Below are 22,901 nucleotides of genomic sequence, written 5' to 3' on the forward strand. Positions count from 1 at the left end.
ATTTTTCTCTTCCTTTCAATAGAATATCTTCAAATAACTCTTTCATTCTTTCCCGAGTCATATTAAGATAGTCGAACAGTATAGTCCTCAGTTCCCCTTTTCTGATGCAATAATTTTGTACTTTGCAATTCCATTTGTAATAGAATTGCAAGAAGAACTGAGGACTTGAAGAATAGAACTATCAAACTGAGTTAAATCTTCGAAATGCAATTTATAGGAAATGTGGGTGCATTTTTTATTCCAGAACAATCAACAAACCATCAGTTTTAAATGGGACACATGTCATAGTTTCACGTTTTTTTATATGTATTGATCAGTGGACAATGTTAATTTATTCAATGGTCATGATAGCTATCATTGTAAAATTAAGCATTTTGGAGTAGGTGTAATATAGTACTACCTCCTTCCTATCCGCCTCCTGTTAAGTGTCACATTTAATGTGAGCGCGAATTTTAAAAAATGTAAAAAAATAGGTTGAATAAGTTAATAGACTATGAGTCCGACTTATATATATATATATATAGGGTCTTGTTAGGTTGAGATTTTTTAGCTTAATTGAGAATTGAGATGCATTTTCAGCCACTCATTTTGAAATGTCAACTGCAAGTAGATTATGTCAACTAAGGGGTATTATCGTCATTTCATTTCAATAGCCAGAATATCAAATGTCAACAACTCGTATTAAAATGTCAACAACTAAAAAAAAATTAATTTTTTTAATTTTTTTAATTTTTTTTAATTTTTTTTAATTTTTTTTAAATTTTTTTAAATTTTCGCTCGATGTCAACTACTGAGACATTATGTCAACTACGATGTGTAGTCTGCACATCAAATGTCAATAGCTCTGCACATCAAATGTCAATAGCTTATAATTGACATTATATATGTGTAGTTGACATGAATTGTATATGTAGTTGACATTATATGTGTGTAGTTGACATGAATTGTATATGTAGTTGACATTACATGTGTGTAGTTGACATGAATTGTATATGTAGTTGACAAAAAAAAATAAATAAAAAAAATAAAAAAATAAAAAATCGAAAAAAAAAATAATTTTTTTTAAAAAAATAAAAAAAATATTTATTAAATAAAATATATGATGAAATTACAAATATGCCCTTTCACAATTAATTAATGTAAAAATATTTTCCATGTGGCAAATTCTGGACCACTCATTTAATAAAAATGAGTGACTTATAATGCATCTCAATTCTCAATTAGGCTAAAAAATCTCAATTGATCACAACCCTATATATATATATATATATATATATATATATATATATATATATATATATATATATATATATGATTGTGATCAAGATAGAACCATTCTTAAACGTAGAACCATTCTTAGAACAAATGTCAAACGGAGGTCGTTAGATCTTTTAATCCAATGGTGTTGATTTGCACAACAACTTCCCATTACAACCAAAACTATTATTAATGGGTGAATGCAGATAAGTGAAAAAATAAAGCATGCATGGACTCTTCTTCGTTTCATTCATTCTTCCATCAACATGCGAGTTTTTTCACATGTTGAGTCCGGAATGTCGTGAAAACATAGTCTAATATGTATGATTTTTAATCTTGACCGTCATTTTTTCCTCATCCAATGAATAAAATATGTAGAGTTCTAGGTTCTACACTTAAGAATGGTTCTATCTTTAACGCAACCCTATATATATATATATATATATATATATATGGTAGTGTTAATCTCCTTTTCCTCCCTTAGATTTAAGTTCCTTCTTAATATCAACCATTAGATTGATGGAATTGATGGACTAGATGAAGCATCACAAAATCATCTCGTGTTGCATTATTAGACGCATTCTGTGCATTATATGGGTATAATTGTAAAATTACGAGGAATTAAAACGGAAGGAGCGAGATTTCAGCGTGATTTTCTTAGACCTTCCATCTACCCACGCTCTCTCACTCCCACCGTCTCACTCCACAAACCCACGATTCAACATCGTCTCCCCGAATTCCCCCCCATTTCCAAACCCTAGCAACCACTCCAATCCACCGGAAATCAACCTTAGTGTCGATTTTCGCTGTTAATTCAACCTTCCACCGCCGTTTCACTGTCGAAAACTCACTCCCTTCGCGCGCGACTTCCAGTTCGAGTCGACAACAAGGTAGGGTTTTAACGCTTCAAATTTTCGTAATACCCACTGTTTATCGCCGATTATCACCGCTGACACACCACCTAATTGTCGATTCATGTTTTTCGCACTTGTTTTGGTCGAGATTTTCGTAAATCGTAAAATCGTGTTCATTTGTGTTAGAGTTCTGTCTATTATTGAGGTTTGTAGTTAATAACTGGTTGACAATTGTGTATTGAGCGAATTTGGAGAGAAGATTGTATCCGATTTGATATTTGGTTGAGTGTATGTTATATTATGTCGTGCATTATTCGATGGAATGTATACATTGTTGTAGGAAGTGTTGTGCATTATGTTTTAGGCATTATAGGCATGTTGTTGTACATGGGTAAATGAGTGAATGCGGTAGTTGTATGTTCATTAGTTGATTGAATCTGTACATTATGTAGCTATTTCTATGCATTATTTATCATGGTTTAGCCATTATGTGACTTGTGTTGTACATGTGTCATAGAGTGAATGCAATATTTGGATGTTCATTACTTGATCGAATCTGTACATTACGTAGCTATTTCTATGCATTATTTTTCCTGTTTTATGCATCCTTTGACAGTTGTTGTACATGAAACTAAGAGTGAATGCAATATTTATATGTTCATTACTTGAGTGATTCTGTTCATTATTTGTTTATTTGAATGCATTTTTATTCTGTTTTATGCATCATGTGACTGCTGTTGTACATGAGTCAAAGAGTGAATGGAATATTTGTATGTTCATTACTAGACCGGATCTGTACATTATTTAGTTATTTTAGTGCATTATTTATCATGGTTTGTGCTTTATGTGACTGTTGTTGGACATGAGACAATGGGTGATTGCAATATTCGTGGTGCATTTGTTGATTTATTCTGAACATTATTTGATTATTATAATGCATTATGTATCAGTTTTTAGGCATTATTTTGAGGCTTCTGTACAAGGGTGTATAAGTGAATGTAGTATAATTGTCCACATGATTTATTCAGTATGTACATTATGTAACTAATTGTATGTTATTATTGTGTATGTTGTACACCATCAAAGCAGCTAAGATTGGACATCGACGAGGCAGTCGATGATATACTGTCAGCAGGAATTGCCCAGAAATTCCGGGAGCAATTATCAGAGGCCGGGACTAGTACAGCTCCGGAAGAGACAGATGATAGGAAACCCAGGGGTAGTCACGTCGACCATCTGTATTGTCGATGGTTTCTGAATTGTATAAAGAGTTTAATTCCACGGCAGAAGGAAGCCGTCACGGAACTTGTACATGAGTCTAAGAGTTAATTCAATATTTGTACATTATTTAGCTATTTCTATGCATTATTTATCATGTTTTATGCATCATTAGACTGATATTGTACATGAGTGTAAGAATGAATGCAATATTTGTATGTTCATTACTTGAGTGATTCTGTACATTATTTGGCTATTTGAATGCATTATTTATCCTGTTTTATGCATCACGTGATTGTTGTTGTACATACTACACCCTAGCTCCTAGGCTTGTTAAGCCCTTAGGGAAAACAAGAAACGAGCACCAAACATCGAAACACGGTACAACTTAAATGAAATGGGGCAAGATAAATGTTCATTACATATCACAAATAATGCATTCCAGAAGCTAAAACTTTGCAATACACTACATAATATGTACATTATGTATATCTGTTTTAAAAAATGCCTACGCGATATGCATGTGCAACCCCAGACGAATTACTGCAGCTCGTGTATTTGGACAACGTTTTTTAGACTTAGAACATACTACACCCTAGCACTTATGCTTGTTAAACCCTTAGGGAAAAACAAGAAACGTGCGCCAAACATCGAAACACGCTACAACTTAAATGAAACGGGGCAAGCTAAAGGTTCATTACATATCACAAATAATGCATTACATAAGCTAAAACTACGCATTACACTACATAATATGTACATTATGTATATCTGTTTTAAAAAATGCCTACGCGCTATGCATGTGCAACCCAGACGAATTACTGCAGCTCGTGTATTTGGACAACGTTTTTTTAGATTTAGAACATACTACACCCTAGCCCCTAGGCTTGTTAAACCCTTAGGGAAAATAAGAAACGTGCGCCAAACATCGAAATACGGTACAACTTAAATGAAACGGGGCAAGATAAATGTTCATTACATATCACAAATAATGCATTACAGAAGCTAAAACTACGCATTACACTACATAATATGTACATTATGTATATCTGTTTTAAAAAATGCCTACGCGCTATGCATGTGCAACCCAGACGAATTACTGCAGCTCGTGTATTTGGACAACATTCTTTAGACTTAGAACATACTACACCCTAGCCCCTAGGCTTGTTAAACCCTTAGGGAAAATAAGAAACGTGCGACAAACATCGAAACACGACACAACTTAAAGGAAACGGGGCAGGATAAATGTTCATTACATATCACAAATAATGCATTATAGAAATTAAAACTACGCATTATACTATAGAAAATATACATTATGTGCAACCCCAGACGAATTACTGCAGCTCGTGTATTTGGACAATGTTTTTTAGACTTAGAACATACTACAACGTTTTTTTCAAACGGATAAAATGATACTTTTGTTTAATAATGATAGTTTTAGATTTTTGGATGATAAAATGATACTTTTGCATCATAAAATGATAGTTTGAGCGGATAAAATGATAGTTTCAAATGATAAAATGATAGTTTTGTTTAATAATGCATAGTTTTAGATTTTTTGATGATAAAATGATACTTTTACATCATAAAATGATATTTTGAGCGGATAAAATGATAGTTTCAAATGATAAAATGATACTTTTGTTTAATAATGATAGTTTTAGATTTTTGGATGATAAAATGATACCTTTGCATCATAAAATGATAGTTTGAGGGGATAAAATGATAGTTTCAAACGGATAAAATGATACTTTTGTTTAATAATGATAGTTTTTGATTTTTGGATGATAAAATGATACTTTTGCATCATAAAATGATAGTTTGAGGGGATAAAATGATAGTTTCAAACGGATAAAATGATACTTTTGTTTAATAATGATAGTTTTAGATTTTTGGATGATAAAATGATACTTTTGCATCATAAAATGATACTTTGAGCGGATAAAATGATAGTTTCAAATGATAAATTGATAGTTTTGTTTTTTTTTTTTTTTTTTAAATTAACTTCATATATTTATATCATATATATGAAGGAGGAAATTACAAATCAACTCCTATAACAAGGAGGAAAGACAAATTACGCCACCCAGGGTTCGAACTCGAGACCTCCAGGATGGACGCGGTATCCAGCGCCCTTTACCGCTAGGCCAAGGGGCTTGGATGAATTGATAGTTTTGTTTAATAATGCATAGTTTTAGATTTTTGGATGATAAAATGATACTTTTGCATCATAAAATGATAGTTTGAGGGGATAAAATGATAGTTTCAAAATGATAATTTTGTTTAATAATGCTAGTTTTAGATTTTTGGATGATAAATTATACTTTTGCATCATAAAATGATACTTTGAGCGGATAAAATGATAGTTTCAAACGGATAAAGTGATACTTATGTTTAATAATGCTAGTTTTAGATTTTTGGATGATAAAATGATACTTTTGCATCATAAAATGATACTTTGAGCGGATAAAATGATAGTTTCAAATGATAAAATGATATTTTTGTTTAATAATGATAGTTTTAGATTTTTGGATGATAAAATGATACTTTTGCATCATAAAATGATAGTTTGAGGGGATAAAATGATAGTTTCAAATGGATAAAATGATACTTTTGTTTAATAATGATAGTTTTAGATTTTTGGATGATAAAATGATACTTTTGCATCATAAAATGATACTTTGAGCGGATAAAATGATACATTATGTGTACATTATGAGGATCGACGACCGAGTTCACGTTCACCAGGACTTCAAAGACCACGAGTTGAACCATTCAACTCACCAGCACAACCTCTTCTACAACCTTCTCAAAACACGGAATTTGAAACCTCGAGTCCACCTGCAATGTGAGAAAATGGTTATACCCTCATACGAGAAGCAAACGAGTACGATAACACAACTGAATTCCTAATTTCGTGGGCTCACATTTCTGATGCTATTCTTTTGACAGATAGCAGCAAACATTGCATCATAAATGTCAAAGGTTTGCAATTTCGGATGGCTGTTGAAGAAGTCGACAAAATCAATTTTCCGAACAATAAGCATTACCGCAAAACGCTGGAAACTACAGAATAGTGCAGTGAGGGAGAAGGAAGATAACGAAATCTCTACAATTTTGACAGATAGCAGCAAACATTGCACCATGAATGTCAAAGGTTTACAATTTCAGATGGTTGTTGAAGAAGTCGACAAAATCAATTTTCCGAACAATAAGCATTACCGCAAACCGCTGGAAACTATAGAATCGTGCAGTGGGGGAGAAGGAAGATAACGAAATCTCTACAATTTTGTTGAAAAAACCGCAGAGATGCTGAAGGGATGAAATCATGGAATTTCCATAACAACCCACTTAATTGAATCTCTATTATACCCTTTACGTTTTTTAAAATGATTAAATTTGATAATTTCAGCAAATTATTTAGACCATAGGATTTGATTAAATTAACGCATAAGATTAAGAAGGAGAAAGGAAGAATGATGGGAAAAGGATTTGAATACAACTATATATATATATATATATATATATATATATAGGGATGTGCTCAAATCCTTTTCACCTATTAAATCCAATCTCCTTTTTAATCTCCACCCTTCATTTTAGCCGATCCAATGGACAACATAAGTTATTCTAATAATCTGATTGCATGCCCTTTTTACGTGTGAAGGGTAAAAAAGAAATTGTGTTTTGTAGTTAGTTATGGAATGTGGCGTGAATTACTCCCTCAACGCTTATTGATTTTCCTCAGCAAATCTTGTTCAGATTTAGTTTAATGCGTTCTCCACAATCCCTTCTTTAGCCGAGTTCACACTGATAATCGACGAATATTTCGAGTGTAGAATCTAAATCTCACGATTACGGTTCCTCCCCGGTATTTCGAGTGTCAATGGAAGAAGGTAATATTGCAATTTTTGGAGAAGTGTACTGAAATAATTCTGTCAATTGTTAGTATCTGGAAAAGATATGTCGATTATCAGTGTGAGTTGGTTGATTATCAGTGGTTTAATATGCGAAATGGTGCCATCCGTTTACTGTTTGGTGTAATATTGCAGATCCTTACAATTGTAATTGTTAATTCAGCCGCACGACCCAATAGGTGAATTAATCATCGAATTCACGTTTCATGTTTGTGTGTTTGGGTATTGGTTTATTGAATCATTTTAGGCGTTTAGATGTTTTGTTGTTGCTACGGTTTATTCAAGCTTGTAGGTGTTGTTATTTCATGTGACATTGGCTTTCAATCATTCCCGTAGGGTTCCCGATTTCTGGGCCCAGGTTTGTGGTATAATATGCGATTCAAAACATTTATGTAGGTTTAACATTGAATGAGTAGTTATAAAAAATTATACTTGTAATGTATAATTTTGATTATGTAATGCACTGGTTGATGTTTTATAATGTGTAGTATATATCATATAATGCATCTATAGCGTAACATGTATAATGTTTCGTGTTTGTAACATGTCTGAGTTGCGTCAGAATTAACTAAACTCAGGAATTACAATTTTATTGACAGACATTCTGCCCATTAGCAATCTGCAATTTCATCTGGGCCCCAGTGCCGACACATGTACTTAACGTACCAAATAATGCTGTAATTTCGAACACATGATGAACTAAAATAGCATAATAATGCATATGATATGTACTTATATTCAGCACCGAGGACAGAAGGCCCAGTATGAAAAATGCATTATGCATTTAAAAGTCCCTCTAATGTAGATTTCAAGCCACATAATGCCCACAATATAATGATGTAATTTTTAACACATGATGAACTAAAATAACCTAATAATGCATATGATGCGTACTTATATTCAGCACCGAGGACATAGAAAAACATAATGCATTAAAAAGTACCTTTAATGTAAATATCAAACCAAATAATGCACACAATGTAATAAAGCATGTAAATGGCTATATAATGCATGAAAATGGCCACATAATGCATAGAATTGCAGTTAAATTCATAATGCATAATGAATGGCTAATACGTATAATTCAATAAGCTCACCTTAGTAATGTAATTTTTATCTAGCATAATGAATGGACTTTAATATTTAATGCAGAATGCATAATGCATTTAATTGTCCATGTAATGCATGAAAATGGCTATGTAATGCAGGCCATGGCCATTTAATGATTAACGCAATGTGGGCATCTAAATAATGTATTTATCCTGAAGCATAATGTATTGTTCAAGATATAAAAACACAAAACAATGGCACATCCCTTTGTGTCCAAAAATCCATACTAATAGACATTCGAAGAACTGTACTTTACAAAATGCTTGTTAAGGATAAAATTCTAAAGTTTGGTTAAACGATTCCATTGCTTCTCCCACCAACAGTTCTATAATGCATACCACACATCACTCAATCAAGACCGTATAGGGCCACCCAATTCTCAAAGCTGAATTTTTTTGGCTTCTCTTTCCAAAGACGCGTCGCCTTCTTTTGGTTTTCACCACCTCTTGTGTTGTACATACAGGTCAGGAGGGTTCTTGCATACTTGATGCGGAACATCTCCACGCTTTTAGTTCCACTCGCACTGAGGCCACATTCCCAGTCCTTTTCCCTTTCTCCAAAGTAGGTTTCCATGTGCCGCATCACATAGATCCCTCCCTCATCAATGACGTTATTGTTCCTCCAAGGCATGGCTACCAAGTTTGTTCTGCACTGTCGGACCTGGGATGCCATCTTAGGGACTTTGCACCTCGTTAGTGCATTAGCAAAGAACTTTTTCTGGAACACAACACGAAATGTTAAGTTCTTTTTTATACTAGGAATTATTTCTACAATAAGGCAGCCCATTGTAGTAAGCTTATTACTTACCAAAAGAGATGGTGTCTTGCCGTACTTGGCTTCAAAGGAAGCGTGCGGTTCTGCCAAACTGTGTTCAATGATATTCATTTTCCCGTCTGGCAAATCAAAACATATGACATATTTCAACGCAGCACCCCATATCGGGAAAAAAATCTGCAGAACAACGAATTATTTTCATAAAAATGCATCAGACTGAAATCGCTTGATTCAATAGATAATGAACCAATAATGATACCGTGATGCTAACATTATGCCAAATAATGCACAGTTTGAGCCGAATAATGCTCAAAAGAAAACACACTTACCAGATCGTATTGGCCATGTTCCACTTCAGCCCGTTGCTTCAAAGCCTCTGTTGTCCAACCATTGATCGTTGGCCAAGAACGGATCACCCTTCTCCGGCAATAAATGACACGATCGACATATGCCCCCTGATTATGACATGGCCATTTAAGGAATAATGCAATAAGATTACCTTAGTAATGTACTCACTGTAAAGCATAATGAATGGACAGTACAATTTAATGCAGAATGCATTTAGAGATTTAAATGGTCATGTAATGCATGAAAATGTCTATATAATGCATGAAATGGCCATTTAAGGAATAATGCAATAAGATTACCTTAGTAATGTACTCACTGTAAAGCATAATGAATGGACCGTACAATTTAATGCAGAATGCATTTAGAGATTTAAATGGCCATGTAATGCATGAAAATGTCTATATAATGCATGAAATGGCCATTTAAGGAATAATGCAATAAGATTACTTTAGTAATGTACTCACTGTAAAGCATAATGAATGGACATTGCAATTAAATTCATAATGCATTTAGAGATTTAAATGGCCATGTAATGCATGAAAATGTCTATATAATGCATGAAATGGCCATTTAAGGAATAATGCAATAAGTTTACCTTAGTAATGTACTCACTGTAAAGCATAATGAATGGACATTGCAATTAAATTCATAAAGCATAATGAATGGCTAATACGTATAATTCAATAACCTCACCTTAGTAATGTAATTCTTATCAAGCATAATGAATGGACTTTACTGTTTAATGCAGAATGCATAATGCATTTAAATGTCCATAAAATGCATGAAAATGGCTATATAATGCAGGACATGGCCAATTAATGCTTAATGCAATGTGTGCATCTAAATAATGTATTTATCCTGAAGCATAATGCAAAAAAAGGGGCATTTAATGTGTATATTATTCACATACCACCAAAAAATAGATTGGACCGCTAAAGTTCACACTCTGACGGTTTGCCCAGGTAGGGAAAGTCGCCTCAAGCACAGACAGGACGTAACCACACCAGTTTAGGTTCTTTATATCGTCCACATCGTCTACGAAATTAAGAATCTTCGGTTTGCAATGGCCGTCAGCCGGGGTCTCTATCAACGCATTTTCCAACAAGAACATGAAGAGCTTCTTGAAGAAGTCGCCTCCATTAACCTCCTGCATCATCAGATGGGGAATGTCTTTCGGGGTCATTTTAAAACGCCCCTTCCCACACCGGGCAACAACCAAGTCGTTGAAGGTGAAGTTGCTTTGATGTTCCATAGGCCGTGAGATAGGTGTTCGGCCACGAGGAAATCCTAACGTCAAATGGACGTCTTCCTCATCCAGATCTAAGGTTCCACCTCCTGACAATCCAATCTGGCATCGCGCTAGATTGAAGGCGCTTAACACCCAACAGGCCAGTTGGCCAGGAATCTCCCTGGCATCGAAGCACAGGATAGATTGAAATCCTAGTTCGCCAACAGATTCCTTTTGCGGCGGAGTAAAATTCTTCAGGCAGGACAAGAACTCTGTAGGTGTTCGACGACAATACAAGTAGTCCTCCCTCCGGCCTTTGTTCTTCTTGTCTTCGCATTTATTTTGGGCAGAGCTGGTTGAAGCTTCCGTAATTCGTTCGCGGAATTTCCTGGCTATTCCAACCGGCAGAAGATCATCCACTGCATCTTCTATGTTGCGCCTCACCAGCTTTGTCCCTGTCGAGCATCACCAACTTGCATCATTAACCGTGCAATACATTGAATAACAATTTAAAAACAGAATCCAACATAATGCAATCAAATTATCACATAATGCATTCACATCAGCAAATAATGCAATCACCTATTGGAATAATTTAGTCACAACACAAGCATGCTGTAGCATACAAGATATGAATACATGTAACCACTTAACCATCCAATTAATGCAATGACATTATCAAATAATGAAGATATTATAACAAGTAATGAAAAAACACATTTACAACGGATACAACATAATGCAATTACATTTTCAAATAATGGATTCCCATCAGCAAATAATGCAATCACATAATGTAATAATTCACTCACAACACAAACATCATGTAGCATACAAGATATATATACATGTACCTATTAACCATCCAAATAATGCATTCACATAAACAAATAATGAAGCTATTATAACAAGTAATGCAAAAACAGATTTACGACAGGAACCAACAAAATGCAATCACATTTTCACATAATTCAATCACATCATCAAATAATGCAATCACATAGTGTAATAATTCACTTACAACACAAGCATGCTGCAGCATACAAGATATATATATACATGTACCAATTAACCATCCAAATAATGCATTGACATAATAAAATAATGAAGCTATTATAACAAGTAATGCAAAAACAGATTTAAAACAGGCACCAACATAAAGCAATCACATTTTCAAATAATTCAAACACATCAGCAAATAATGCACTCATATAGGTGAATAATGCAGTCATAACAAAAGCATGCTGCGACATACATGATATGTATATACATGTAACCACCTAACCAACCACAATAATGCACTCACATATTCAAATAATGTAGGCATATTTTACAAATAATGAAGAGATCCTATCTTGCAATGAACAAACACACTTTCAATTTAATTAATCACAATCTAAGACCACAGCAACAACATTAACAATGTACTCATATAGGAAACAAAATGCACCCACATACTAAAACAATGCATAGACCATGTGAATAAATGAATATACAAACATGCTTTCGTTATCTGCCAATTGAAATCACATATGTCCAAACTGCATTCACATGCTAAAATAATGTAATTATTTTGTCAAATAATGTAGATTTAATATCGAGTAATGCTGGAACAAGCCAACATTGACTGATTTTACAATCCAAACATCCAAGGCAATTACAGTTGAACGCGAAACACAAAAGCTCACCATCTTGCTGGGTTTGCTGCGAATTGCTTGGCCGTCCTCTTTTCGGCATTATAAGATCTGCGTCTGAATACAACCAAACAACAGGGATTTAGATTGTAATATCAAATCCGGTCGAATGGTGGTAATCGGGTTAATTGTGGTGTGGGTGTTGTGTTCCTATAGATTATTGGAGAAAGGGTTATTGAAACTCGAAAATGCCGAAGCAGTTGAATACCAATCGGAAAAAACCCTACCTCTACTTAGAACGCGGCGGAGTAATGTTCGGAACCGACCACGAGAATACAAATCCACTGAAAAACCGGTGTAATCGTCGCCAAAAAAGTCCACGGCGGCTAGGGTTTTGCAAGTCCGATGGATTTTGAGATGGATAGTGGAGAGATTAGTGGAGTAAATGCGGTTTGTGAAGAATGAGGCGGCAGATTGTAATCAGCGGGTGTATCCCGCTAAATTCGCGACCCCTCGTGTTCTCCAAAATTTCATACTATATAATTACTAATTCACCCCCGTAATGAACGAAATAGTCTAAATAATGAACTTCGGGGTGCTTAATTACTACTCAAATCCTGGTCGTTCATCTCCTTAATCCAATGACCCTAATCGAATTGGAACTTAAATCTAATGATACAAAAGGACATTAGCATGACCCTATATATATATATATATATATATATATGGGAGCGTTATTCTCCTTTTCACATCTTAGATCCTTTTTCCTTCTTAATATTACGCGTTAAATCTAAGGCATCAACGGATCAGATTGATTCTATAAAACTGGTTCCGTGTTGCATTATAGAAGGTGGTTGTATGCATTACAGGGTTATTATTGACATTTGACGGAAAAGTAACTGCCACATTTTGGTATCTGCGAATAATGCACCACATGGTCACGAGTAATGCATATAATTGACAATATAATGCACAATATGTGAACTGCAATGCATACGAATAAGATGTACCATGTTATGATGTTTGGACACACGTTTCTTGTTTCCCCTAAGGGTTTAATAAGCTTAGGGGCTAGGGTATAGTACGTAGACACGTATGTAATCTTCACATGGTAACGAGTAATGGATATAATTGACTATATAATGTACAATTTGTGAACTGCAATGCATACGAACAAGATGTGCTGTGTTATGATGTTTGACACACGTTTCTTGTTTCCCCTAAGGGTTTAATAAGCTTAGGGGCTAGGGTATAGTACGTACGCATTAATAACAAATTATAAAACGATACGAATAATTCACCAAATTGTCACGAGTAATGGATGTTATTAACTATATAATGCACAATATGTGAACTGCAATGCATACGAATAAGATGTACCATGTTATGATGTTTGACACACGTTTCTTGTTTCCCCTAAGGGTTTAATAAGCTTAGGAGCTAGGGTATAGTACGTAGACATTACTAACAAATTGTTGTTATTGGAATATACGTATGTGCATTATTTGGTTTAGGTAGTGCATTATGTAGCTGTTAATTGTCATTATCTCAGTATATTATGCATTATTAGAGGTATTGTGTATATGGGTTAATCAACGGATTGAAGATTACATACGTGCATTTAGTAACCTAGCCCCTAAGCTTATTAAACCCTTAGGGGAAACAAGAACCGTGTGTCAAACATCATAACATGGTACATCTTATTCGTATGCATTGCAGTTCACATATTGTGCATTATATAGTTAATAACATCCATTACTCGCGACAATTTGGTGAATTATTCGTATCGTTTTATAATTTGTTATTAATGCGTACGTACTATACCCTAGCCCCTAAGCTTATTAAACCCTTAGGGGAAACAAGAAATGTCTGTCAAACATCATAACACAGCACATCTTGTTCGTATGCATTGCAGTTCATAAATTGTGCATTATATAGTCAATTATATCCATTACTCGTTACCCTGTGAAGATTACATACGTGTCTACGTACTATACCCTAGCCCCTATGCTTATTAAACCCTTAGGGGAAACAAGAAACGTGTGTCCAAACATCATAACATGGTACATCTTATTCGTATGCATTGCAGTTAACATATTGTGCATTATATAGTCAATTATATGCATTACTCGTGACCATGTGGTGCATTATTCGTAGCGGTTTCCAGCCATTATTAGATTACTATTGTACCCTCATAATGCACAAAATAGGACAAATAATGCAACACGGGATTAATTACCCAATGTTGATCTTGACAGTCCATTTCTCTAATCTAATGGCTGATATTAAGAAGGAAAAGGAGGAAATATAGGAAAAGGAAATGAATACATCCATATATATATATTAATTTCATAATAAAATGTGAGTAAAATTGGTTGGTGGAATATATAGTCTACTTAACATTTATGGTAAAAAGTGAAATGTGTCTCTTATTGTGGAACGAACCGAAATGGCAAAATGTGACACTTAATGTGGGATGAAGGTAGTACTCCCTTCGTTCCATGTTAATAGAATCATTTTTCTATTTTGGGAAGTTCCAAGTTAATTGAGTTATTTCTATTTTTGGCAAAAAGTAATTCTTTTTTTTACTTTATTCTCTCTTCATCTGTCTTACTTTATTCTCTCTTATTTTTTCCACTATCCATTTAACACACTATTCTTAAACTCTGTGGCTAAAAAAATGTCTCTATTAACAAGGAACGGAGGGACTACTACTTATTAGAATAAGATTTGCATCATTTCATCAAGTTGGGCATGGAAATTTTCAGTCATTGCACGTGTTGCTCCCGACGGCAGCGACCGGTCCTCCTTCTCCCCCACCGACTGCTGCAGCGGCCCAACCTCCTTTGAACGACGTTGTCGCCGATTTCGCCTTTCTTTCTTGCCACCACTCCGAATAACCATGGAGTTCGAAGCAGGAGTCACGGGTATGCTTTTTCTTCCCGCAATGGGTACAGATGAGCTTTGATTTGTCTTCCTCGGATCGTCTGCCCCATCCACCGCCGTTTCCACCGCTGCTCCTTTGAGGGGGGGTTCTGGTGAGTCGTCTGGTGTTGCCACGAGTGAGTTATGGCCAACCCAGCCCCAACCCCTTGTGCTCCGGCGTTCTCTGTCTGTAGAATGCTCGATCTGGCATCCTCTCGCCGGAGGATAGCGTAGGTCGTTTCCACCGAGGGAAGTGGTTCGGTTATGAGTATCTCCTTTTTTATGCTTTCATATCTGCTACTTAGGGCTACTAACAGCTAGAACAATGTTTGTTCTTGCTTCTCGGTGTTGTATATTTCTATGTCCTCTGCATACTTCATTGGATTTGGGTGTCTCCGATCTATGGAGATCCAAATCTCATTCAGGCTCGTCCATAGACCCTCAAAGGACTCCTCCTTTTGCTTTAATCTGATTGCTCTCATGTACAGGTCATATACGGATCTTGTCACCTCCACGTATGTAATTTCTAGGCTGGTCCATATTTCTCTGGCCGTTGGGTATTGAGACATACGGCTGATCAATTTTTGTTCCATATTGTGAGTCAGCCACGTAAAGACGCAGTGGTCTACCTGCTGTCATCTCTCGAAGGTTTGGTTTGTCTTTGCCAGAGCAAATGGGATTCCGGTGATGTGAGAAATCATTCCCCTCCCGCTGATTGCCTCCTTCATAAGGATAGCCCACAGACGGTAGTTTACGTCGTTCAGTTTCTCTCCGATTACTAACGACGAGGAGTCGATTCTGTAGGGTTCTGGTTTTGGGTCTGGAGACCTTGTGGGTATTATTGATTGTTGGTTGTGCGCCATGCTTGAGCGCATAAACTCGGCAAACATTCGAGCAAATTGCTCTGTTTCCGATATCTTTGGTGGTTCTTCATTATCTGACATTTTGCTGGTTTTGACAGGATTCTGCCGGATTTTGGTTAGAGGGTTCGAGATTGGTCCAAGACAGTGATGAGACTACTCTGAGTCTCACCCCCGCTCTGATACCATCTTGAAGGGTGTATCAGGCATAGTTTAAAGGGATAGATAGTAGAGGGAATAGGATGATTGATAATTGCTTGATTATTTTCTTCAATAATATGACACCCTTATTATATAGGGCATTACAAAGCTTGTACTCCAAGTATTCTTGGCCACCAAGTTAATGTATTTCTTAGCCTCCAAGCTAATTTATTTCTTATCCTCCAAGCTAATACATTTTTTGATCTAATATCTTCTCTTTTTCTTTTTCTAACACTCTTCGTATTTTTGGATTTGTTCAGCGTTGAAGATAAGCATCCGAGATGAGAAAACATTAATGTTATCCTTGCACTTTGATTCAAAAATGAAGAAAATCAATGGGGAAAGTATACTCTGAGATGCTTATAACTTTTCATTTGCTTCCTTCCATACTTTTTATGCTTTCCACTTTGTTGATACAAAAACACTAATTTTTTGGATCAGTGATGCTGTATATTATTGCGTTATCTATCTCTAATGAATTCTTTTTTGAAGATAACTTATTATCCTGAGATTCAATTTCTAGAATTATTTTTTAAAGATAACTTGTCTCGTCAGATCAGTTTCACATTGTTTTGTAACTTCTTTATTTTCCATGTCTACATAATTCTGTTAAGTCCGATGTCACTTTATCGTTAAAATGGCATATGTTACATTGTCAACCTATTGGAAGTAATAATAGAAAACTAAAAATTAGTTAGTATATTGTTTTGGTTAATCATCTAACCTAAAATTTTGTCAATACACATTTTTTGCCACAGATCTTCCCAATAAATCGTAAATTATTGAGATGTAATATGTTTGTAGTACTTTATTTGTTGTGATCATATGAATATCAAAGTATTTTCCAATAGGCAAATATTAATCGTTCTCATACTAAATGTCTCCGTTGATCAATTGTTTACAATTTATGATCTATTAAGTAAATGGATAAATCAACATGAACATATTAGAGCATCTCCAATAGGTTAGGACGTCAAATAGCCCTCAAATAGCCTTCACACTGCCACATCATCAGCACTACAATTCTCCTGCCACATCAGCTTGCCACATCAACTTGACATCAAATAGCCCTCACATAGTCTTCACACTACCTATCCACATCACTAATAACAATTATATAATTTAATTTACACTTGTATCAACATACGGAATTTAATTTACGAGACAAATACGGAAAATTCGAATAATAATATTAAAATTTAAAAAGTACATTAATTTTTAAAAAAAGTACAATAATATAAAAAAGTACAAAAATTAAAAGTACTATAATTTAAAAAAGTAAAACAAAATCACTCATCGCCGCCGTCCTCGTCTCCGTCGTCCTCGTATATATAGTGTTTTCGAAAAACAAAAAAAAAAAATTAAATCCGACGCCGGTTTGGCGCCGATCCGGGACGCACAATGGCGCCCGTGAGGATCGGCGTCGGAACCGGCGTCAGCGCGGGAATCGGCATGGCGACGCCGATTTTGACGCCGATTTCGCCCACGCCGGTTCCAATGGTTCGGCGTCAAACCGGCGTGGGCGAAAAATCGGCGTCGCGGTGGTGACGCCGGTTATTGGAGATGCTCTTATGGATAACCATAAACTGATTCAATTAAAAAACCAATTTTTTTTTGGTTCAAAAGTAACTAAATTTACCGCCTCCTTTTCTCTCCCCTAAAACTGCCGCTTGCTTATTATCCCTCTCCCATTTCATCGAAAAATGGCGCTCCTCTTTTTAATTTCATCTTTCATTCATTCATAAATAAAAAATAAAAAGATTTGCAATATTCTGTTTTAGCGTTCTATAGGCATTGATTTCTCCCTTTATGAATTTTAGATTCATTATGAGGATCGTCGGATTGACCGGCGGCATAGGATCGGGAAAGAGTACGGTTTCAAACCTCTTCAAAGCTCATGGTATTCCCGTTGTCGATGCTGACGTCGTCGCTCGCGTATGCCCTAAACTATTCCTCAAACTGATTATGAAAATCCAACTCTTCTTTGACATAGTAATTGTTTCCTTGGTGGAGTTCTAGAATGTTCTGAAGAAAGGAACCGGTGGGTGGAGAAAAGTGGTGGCTGCGTTTGGTAACGAGATTTTGCTTCCCAGCGGGGAAGTCGATCGGTCGAAATTAGGGCAAATTGTGTTCAATGATCCTGATAAGCGTCAGCTTCTTAATAGGTAATGTTGATGCTTCTGTAAAATAGATTAGATTACAATGTTTATTTGACTAGAAAGTTTGAATTATAGTTTTAATTTTGATGAATTGTTCTATGTTAAAGTTGGTAACTCTCTTTTAATTCGTCCCAACGAAAATAAGTCGTATTAACATATTACGAAGATTTAACTTCATTCCAGAATATATTACTTCATTCTATTAGGTTTTTACTTCATTCCAATAGGATTATTACTTCATTCCAGTACGTAAAGGCGGTTTCGACGTCGCGTACCGTTCTTTCTCTCTACAATGTCTATTACCGCCGCCAAGACGCAGACAACAAAATGGAATGATAGCCTAATTTAATGGTGTAATAAACACATGGAATGATGTAATAAACTATTTGAATGAAGTATGTATAGAAGCATTTGAAGTCCTACTGGAATGAAGTAAAATCCTTATGCAATGAAGTAATAACATTTCTGAATGAAGTAATAAACCCACTGGAATAAATTGCATTTTTTTAAAAGTGAATAAAGTAAAAATCAAGGTCACTAAATTCGAATGAAGCATGTGTTGAATCATTTCAAAATCTACTGGAAGCAAGTGATACGCTCGGATTTTGCACGGTTTTAAGGTCATCTTTTGTTCCGTTTTAAATGTCAAAGTTGCATTACATGATCATTATTTGTATATTTTATCTATTTTGGTATTTTGACATGTTCTGTGAGAAATGTGCATATTTGAGCTTAAAAGGGAGTCAAAATGCGAAGTTGGAAATCTGGAGTTGTTCTGCATGTCCAGCGGTCCGCTGCAACACTGTCGGCGACCGCTGGCGCCCAACGAACACTAAGCCAGTAGCGGCCCGCTCCGGGAAAGTTGTGCATGAAGTCAAGACACGCCCAACGATCGCTAGAGAATGCGTGGCGACCGCTACCGAGAGTCTAGAGAGTTACGAAATGATGGCTACCGACCGCTGAAACAAATGCAGCGACCGCCAGCCAAAGGTCAGAAGCCTCGGACCAACCCACAATGACCGCTGGCCAAGGTGCAGCGGCCCGCTGGGAAAAAGCGGCAAGCAGAATTTGCACTACTTTCTCTCCAAGATTTACCATATTTTGTAACCATTTTCCTTATATGATGAGGGACGATTTTTTTCCTATAAATAGCCTCTAAAGCTTCATCAAAAGGAGATCTTCTCTTTGCCAAATATTTCCAGAGCTTAAAAGTTAGAGTACTTCATTATGCAAGGAGTTGAAGAAGGATTCAAGATCATCAAGACTACAAGGATTCAACCTTTAGGTTTTATTGCTTTAGTTCTTATGCTTTCATGGTCTTCCCTTCAATCTATGTTTTTAGCTTATTCTATCATGGGTAACTAAACTCATAGGATTCTAGGGATGTGTTAGTAACTTTTATTGGTTTATACAATTCCTATTTCTATTTAACATCTGTTTGTTCTTACTTTGTTTCTTCATTAAGTTAATGGATAATGCTTCATGCTTGAGTGACACATTCAGTGATTATTTAATATAACTTGCTACATAATCGTGAAAGGAGGTTGACGAGTTAGATCCACTTAATAGACACTACAATTAGCTTCCTTTAAAACGGCACTGTTAATTGAGAGTGAGGACTTTTCAAGGGTCTTAGGAGCTTCTAGAAGTTACGTATTTAGGATTGACAACCCTAATGTTTGTAATCAACGTTTGCATCGCATGAGCATAAACTAGATGGCTTGTTCTTCAAAGTAAGAACTGTGCTAGGGTGTTGTAGTTGGAATTTGTATAACCGTAATTGTGAAAGCACATACCTGGAATTCCCTTATCTCTATACTTTTATCTCTGTGATTTATTTGCAATTAGTTGTTTTTTTGTTTTCAAAAGTTCTTTGTTTCAAAAATTCCCAAAACTTTCGGTTTTCCAAATAATAATTGAGTTTTAGTATAAGATAGACAGTCTGTGTTTGTTTTCCCCGTGATCGATATCTGGTACTAACATTTAGCTATACTATTCCTACTATATATATTTGCAGATATTTATAGTTCGAATAAAAAGTGCATATAAAAACATGTTGTAGTTTCAAGGTATTACGTACCAAATGAAGTAATAAACCTAATACAATGAAGTAAAATGAGGTTGTAATGAAGATCGAAATAATTTACACAACAGCGCATCTTATAAAAAAAACTAGATCTAATGGCTCTAATTTAATCTCTAGTTCGGTCTTTAAAATTGGTTCGACATTGATCAGAACTCTTTTTGAGTCGTTATAACGATATCTAACTATATATTTCTATGTCATTATTGATATATTTTTAAAAAGTCTTCAGTGATCTTAAGGCTTGTTAATGTAATAATTACATATCAATTAGTACTGATTTGCATTGGAAATAAAGAATTAGTACATCAGCGTTTTCTTTACGTAATTAAGATATAGTTAGACTGAATTACATAATTTTTCTTGTTTATCCGGTTTATCTTAATTAGTCTCTAATCTACACATTTTAAAAGGATCGATGTATTCCATTCTACATACATAAATTTTATTCTTTGCAATTAATTAAACCACACTATATAACATCATTATGTAACATCATTCTGTAGCATCACTATTAATTATTACTAGTTAGGTTAATCAACTTCCTAATATTTGCGTATCTGACTATATAACTTTTCATATATGATAGATACCCGATCACTATCCACCTAAGGAAATACGTCCAATTCCATACTATTAATATTCCCAACAATTAAACCATAGGAATAATGTGTGTATGTAGTATGCAATATGTATTTAGTGAGTGAGTGTGGTGTGTGTTATCAGTTATGGATGTGCGTATACAATTTTTTTTAATTCAATTTCATATCAATTACTTTATTTTATAAAATAAAAAATTTGAAATTGAATTTCAATTTAATTCTTTTCAATTCAATTAAAAAAATATCCAATTCCAATTAAAAAATATCCAATTCCAATTCAAATTTAATTCATTGACTAAGTCTTTGGAGATTTCGAATATGCAACCCAATTGTATACCCAATGTCTTTTTTAAAATTTGATTAATTGATTTACGAATATTTACAATATGAATTTTTAACACAAACTAAAAACATATCAACACCGGCTTAATGTTCAGAGTACATAGCAACTCAAAAAAATATACAGTATTTTACATGGATTCTGTATAAACAAATATACGGAGTAATTTTCTTACAAGGTAACTAACATATGTATTTTACATGAATTCTGTATACAAATATATGATATATATACACGTAATCTAATTTTCTTGCAAGGTAACATATGTATTGATATTTTTTGAAGGAAATATTATGTAATAGAAATCCCTCTAATCTGCCCCTTTGTATAAATTCGATCTCTAAATTCATATTTTAATCTTCAACCGATTGGATTATAAATAAATTATCAAATACAAAATCCAGTTATATATCAAAACATTCGAACAAAAACAGAAAAAATCACAAAATGCACAACAGCACAAGAGAAAAAAATATGCTATACATTGTCTCGTCTATACATCATGATACAACCACTCTATTTAATGCCATAAATGAATGAAGGAAAGAAAAAAATTCGAAAAGAAGAGTTCCATTTCCGTGCATGTGATCCACTTCTAAATTAATGCATTTTTGTGACAATATTCTTTCCTAACAATAACTGTAATTCTGTAAATCCTAAAAAGTAAGAGGCCCTTCACGTTCTGGTCTCTATAAATGAAATTAATTATTTCTACAATTAAATTAATTTCTTCGTATTAAAATACTCAGCCAAATTCGTTGCTACATTTAACTAGACTGGGAAAAATACTGAAATACTGAAATATTGATCTTATAGTACCGAAAAATACCAAAAATGTCAAATGAGTGGTATATACTGATAATTGGTACGGTATGATACCTTACCAAATCTTTCGGTAAGGTAACGGTATGAATTTTCATATACCGCGGTGTACCGCTGCATACCGAAATTCGGTATATAACGTAAAATATAAATATAACTATATGTAAAATATATATTTTATATATTTTTAAATTATAAAATCTATTGTGAAATTTAAATATAATTATCAATAAAATATATTCAATATATTTTTAAAATTATACTCCCTCCAAAAATGAGGTACGATATCAGTATGGAAATTCGTCATACCCGAAATAAGGTATACCGAAGTTTGATATACCGAAATTTTGGTAAGAAAATGTAAGATTTTTTCGCATACCAAATTTACGATAAGGTAGATGGTATGATGGTTTCGGTAAGATATACCGTACCTGCCCATCCCTACATTTAACTTCCAAAACACTATTTCTGGATTTGTTAAATAAGTGCATCCGCCAAAATAAGTGCATCCGCCGTTGAAATTCACATACCTAGGAGGCAATGATATTTACATTTCTTATCTCCAT

General features: G+C 34.6%; 1 protein-coding gene, 1 long non-coding RNA gene, 1 other non-coding gene and 1 pseudogene across 3 annotated transcripts; 2 read left to right on the forward strand and 2 right to left on the reverse strand.

Annotated features, from left to right (window-relative positions):
* Positions 1-8,707: 8,707 nt before the first annotated feature.
* On the reverse strand, positions 8,708-10,733 carry LOC121800812. Its single transcript, XM_042200316.1, has 3 exons — positions 10,392-10,733; positions 9,463-9,588; positions 8,708-9,310 (listed from the first exon to the last, which is right to left on the reverse strand). Exons 1-3 carry the CDS (start codon positions 10,731-10,733, stop codon positions 8,708-8,710), a joined length of 1,071 nt encoding a protein of 356 aa, XP_042056250.1.
* A 296-nt stretch (positions 10,734-11,029) lies between these two features.
* On the reverse strand, positions 11,030-12,752 carry LOC121800535. Its single transcript, XR_006050532.1, has 3 exons — positions 12,631-12,752; positions 12,398-12,460; positions 11,030-11,164 (listed from the first exon to the last, which is right to left on the reverse strand). It is a non-coding gene; the product is annotated as an uncharacterized LOC121800535 (long non-coding RNA).
* Positions 12,753-16,598: 3,846 nt separating this feature from the next.
* Positions 16,599-16,691, forward strand: LOC121801677. The gene has a single exon (XR_006050621.1). It is a non-coding gene; the product is annotated as a small nucleolar RNA snoR26 (small nucleolar RNA).
* Positions 16,692-16,760: 69 nt separating this feature from the next.
* On the forward strand, positions 16,761-16,846 carry LOC121801688 (annotated as a pseudogene).
* Positions 16,847-22,901: the final 6,055 nt, after the last annotated feature.

This window comes from Salvia splendens, chromosome 4 (assembly GCF_004379255.2).
Source record: "Salvia splendens isolate huo1 chromosome 4, SspV2, whole genome shotgun sequence".
In the NCBI taxonomy this organism is placed as follows: Eukaryota; Viridiplantae; Streptophyta; class Magnoliopsida; order Lamiales; family Lamiaceae; genus Salvia; species Salvia splendens.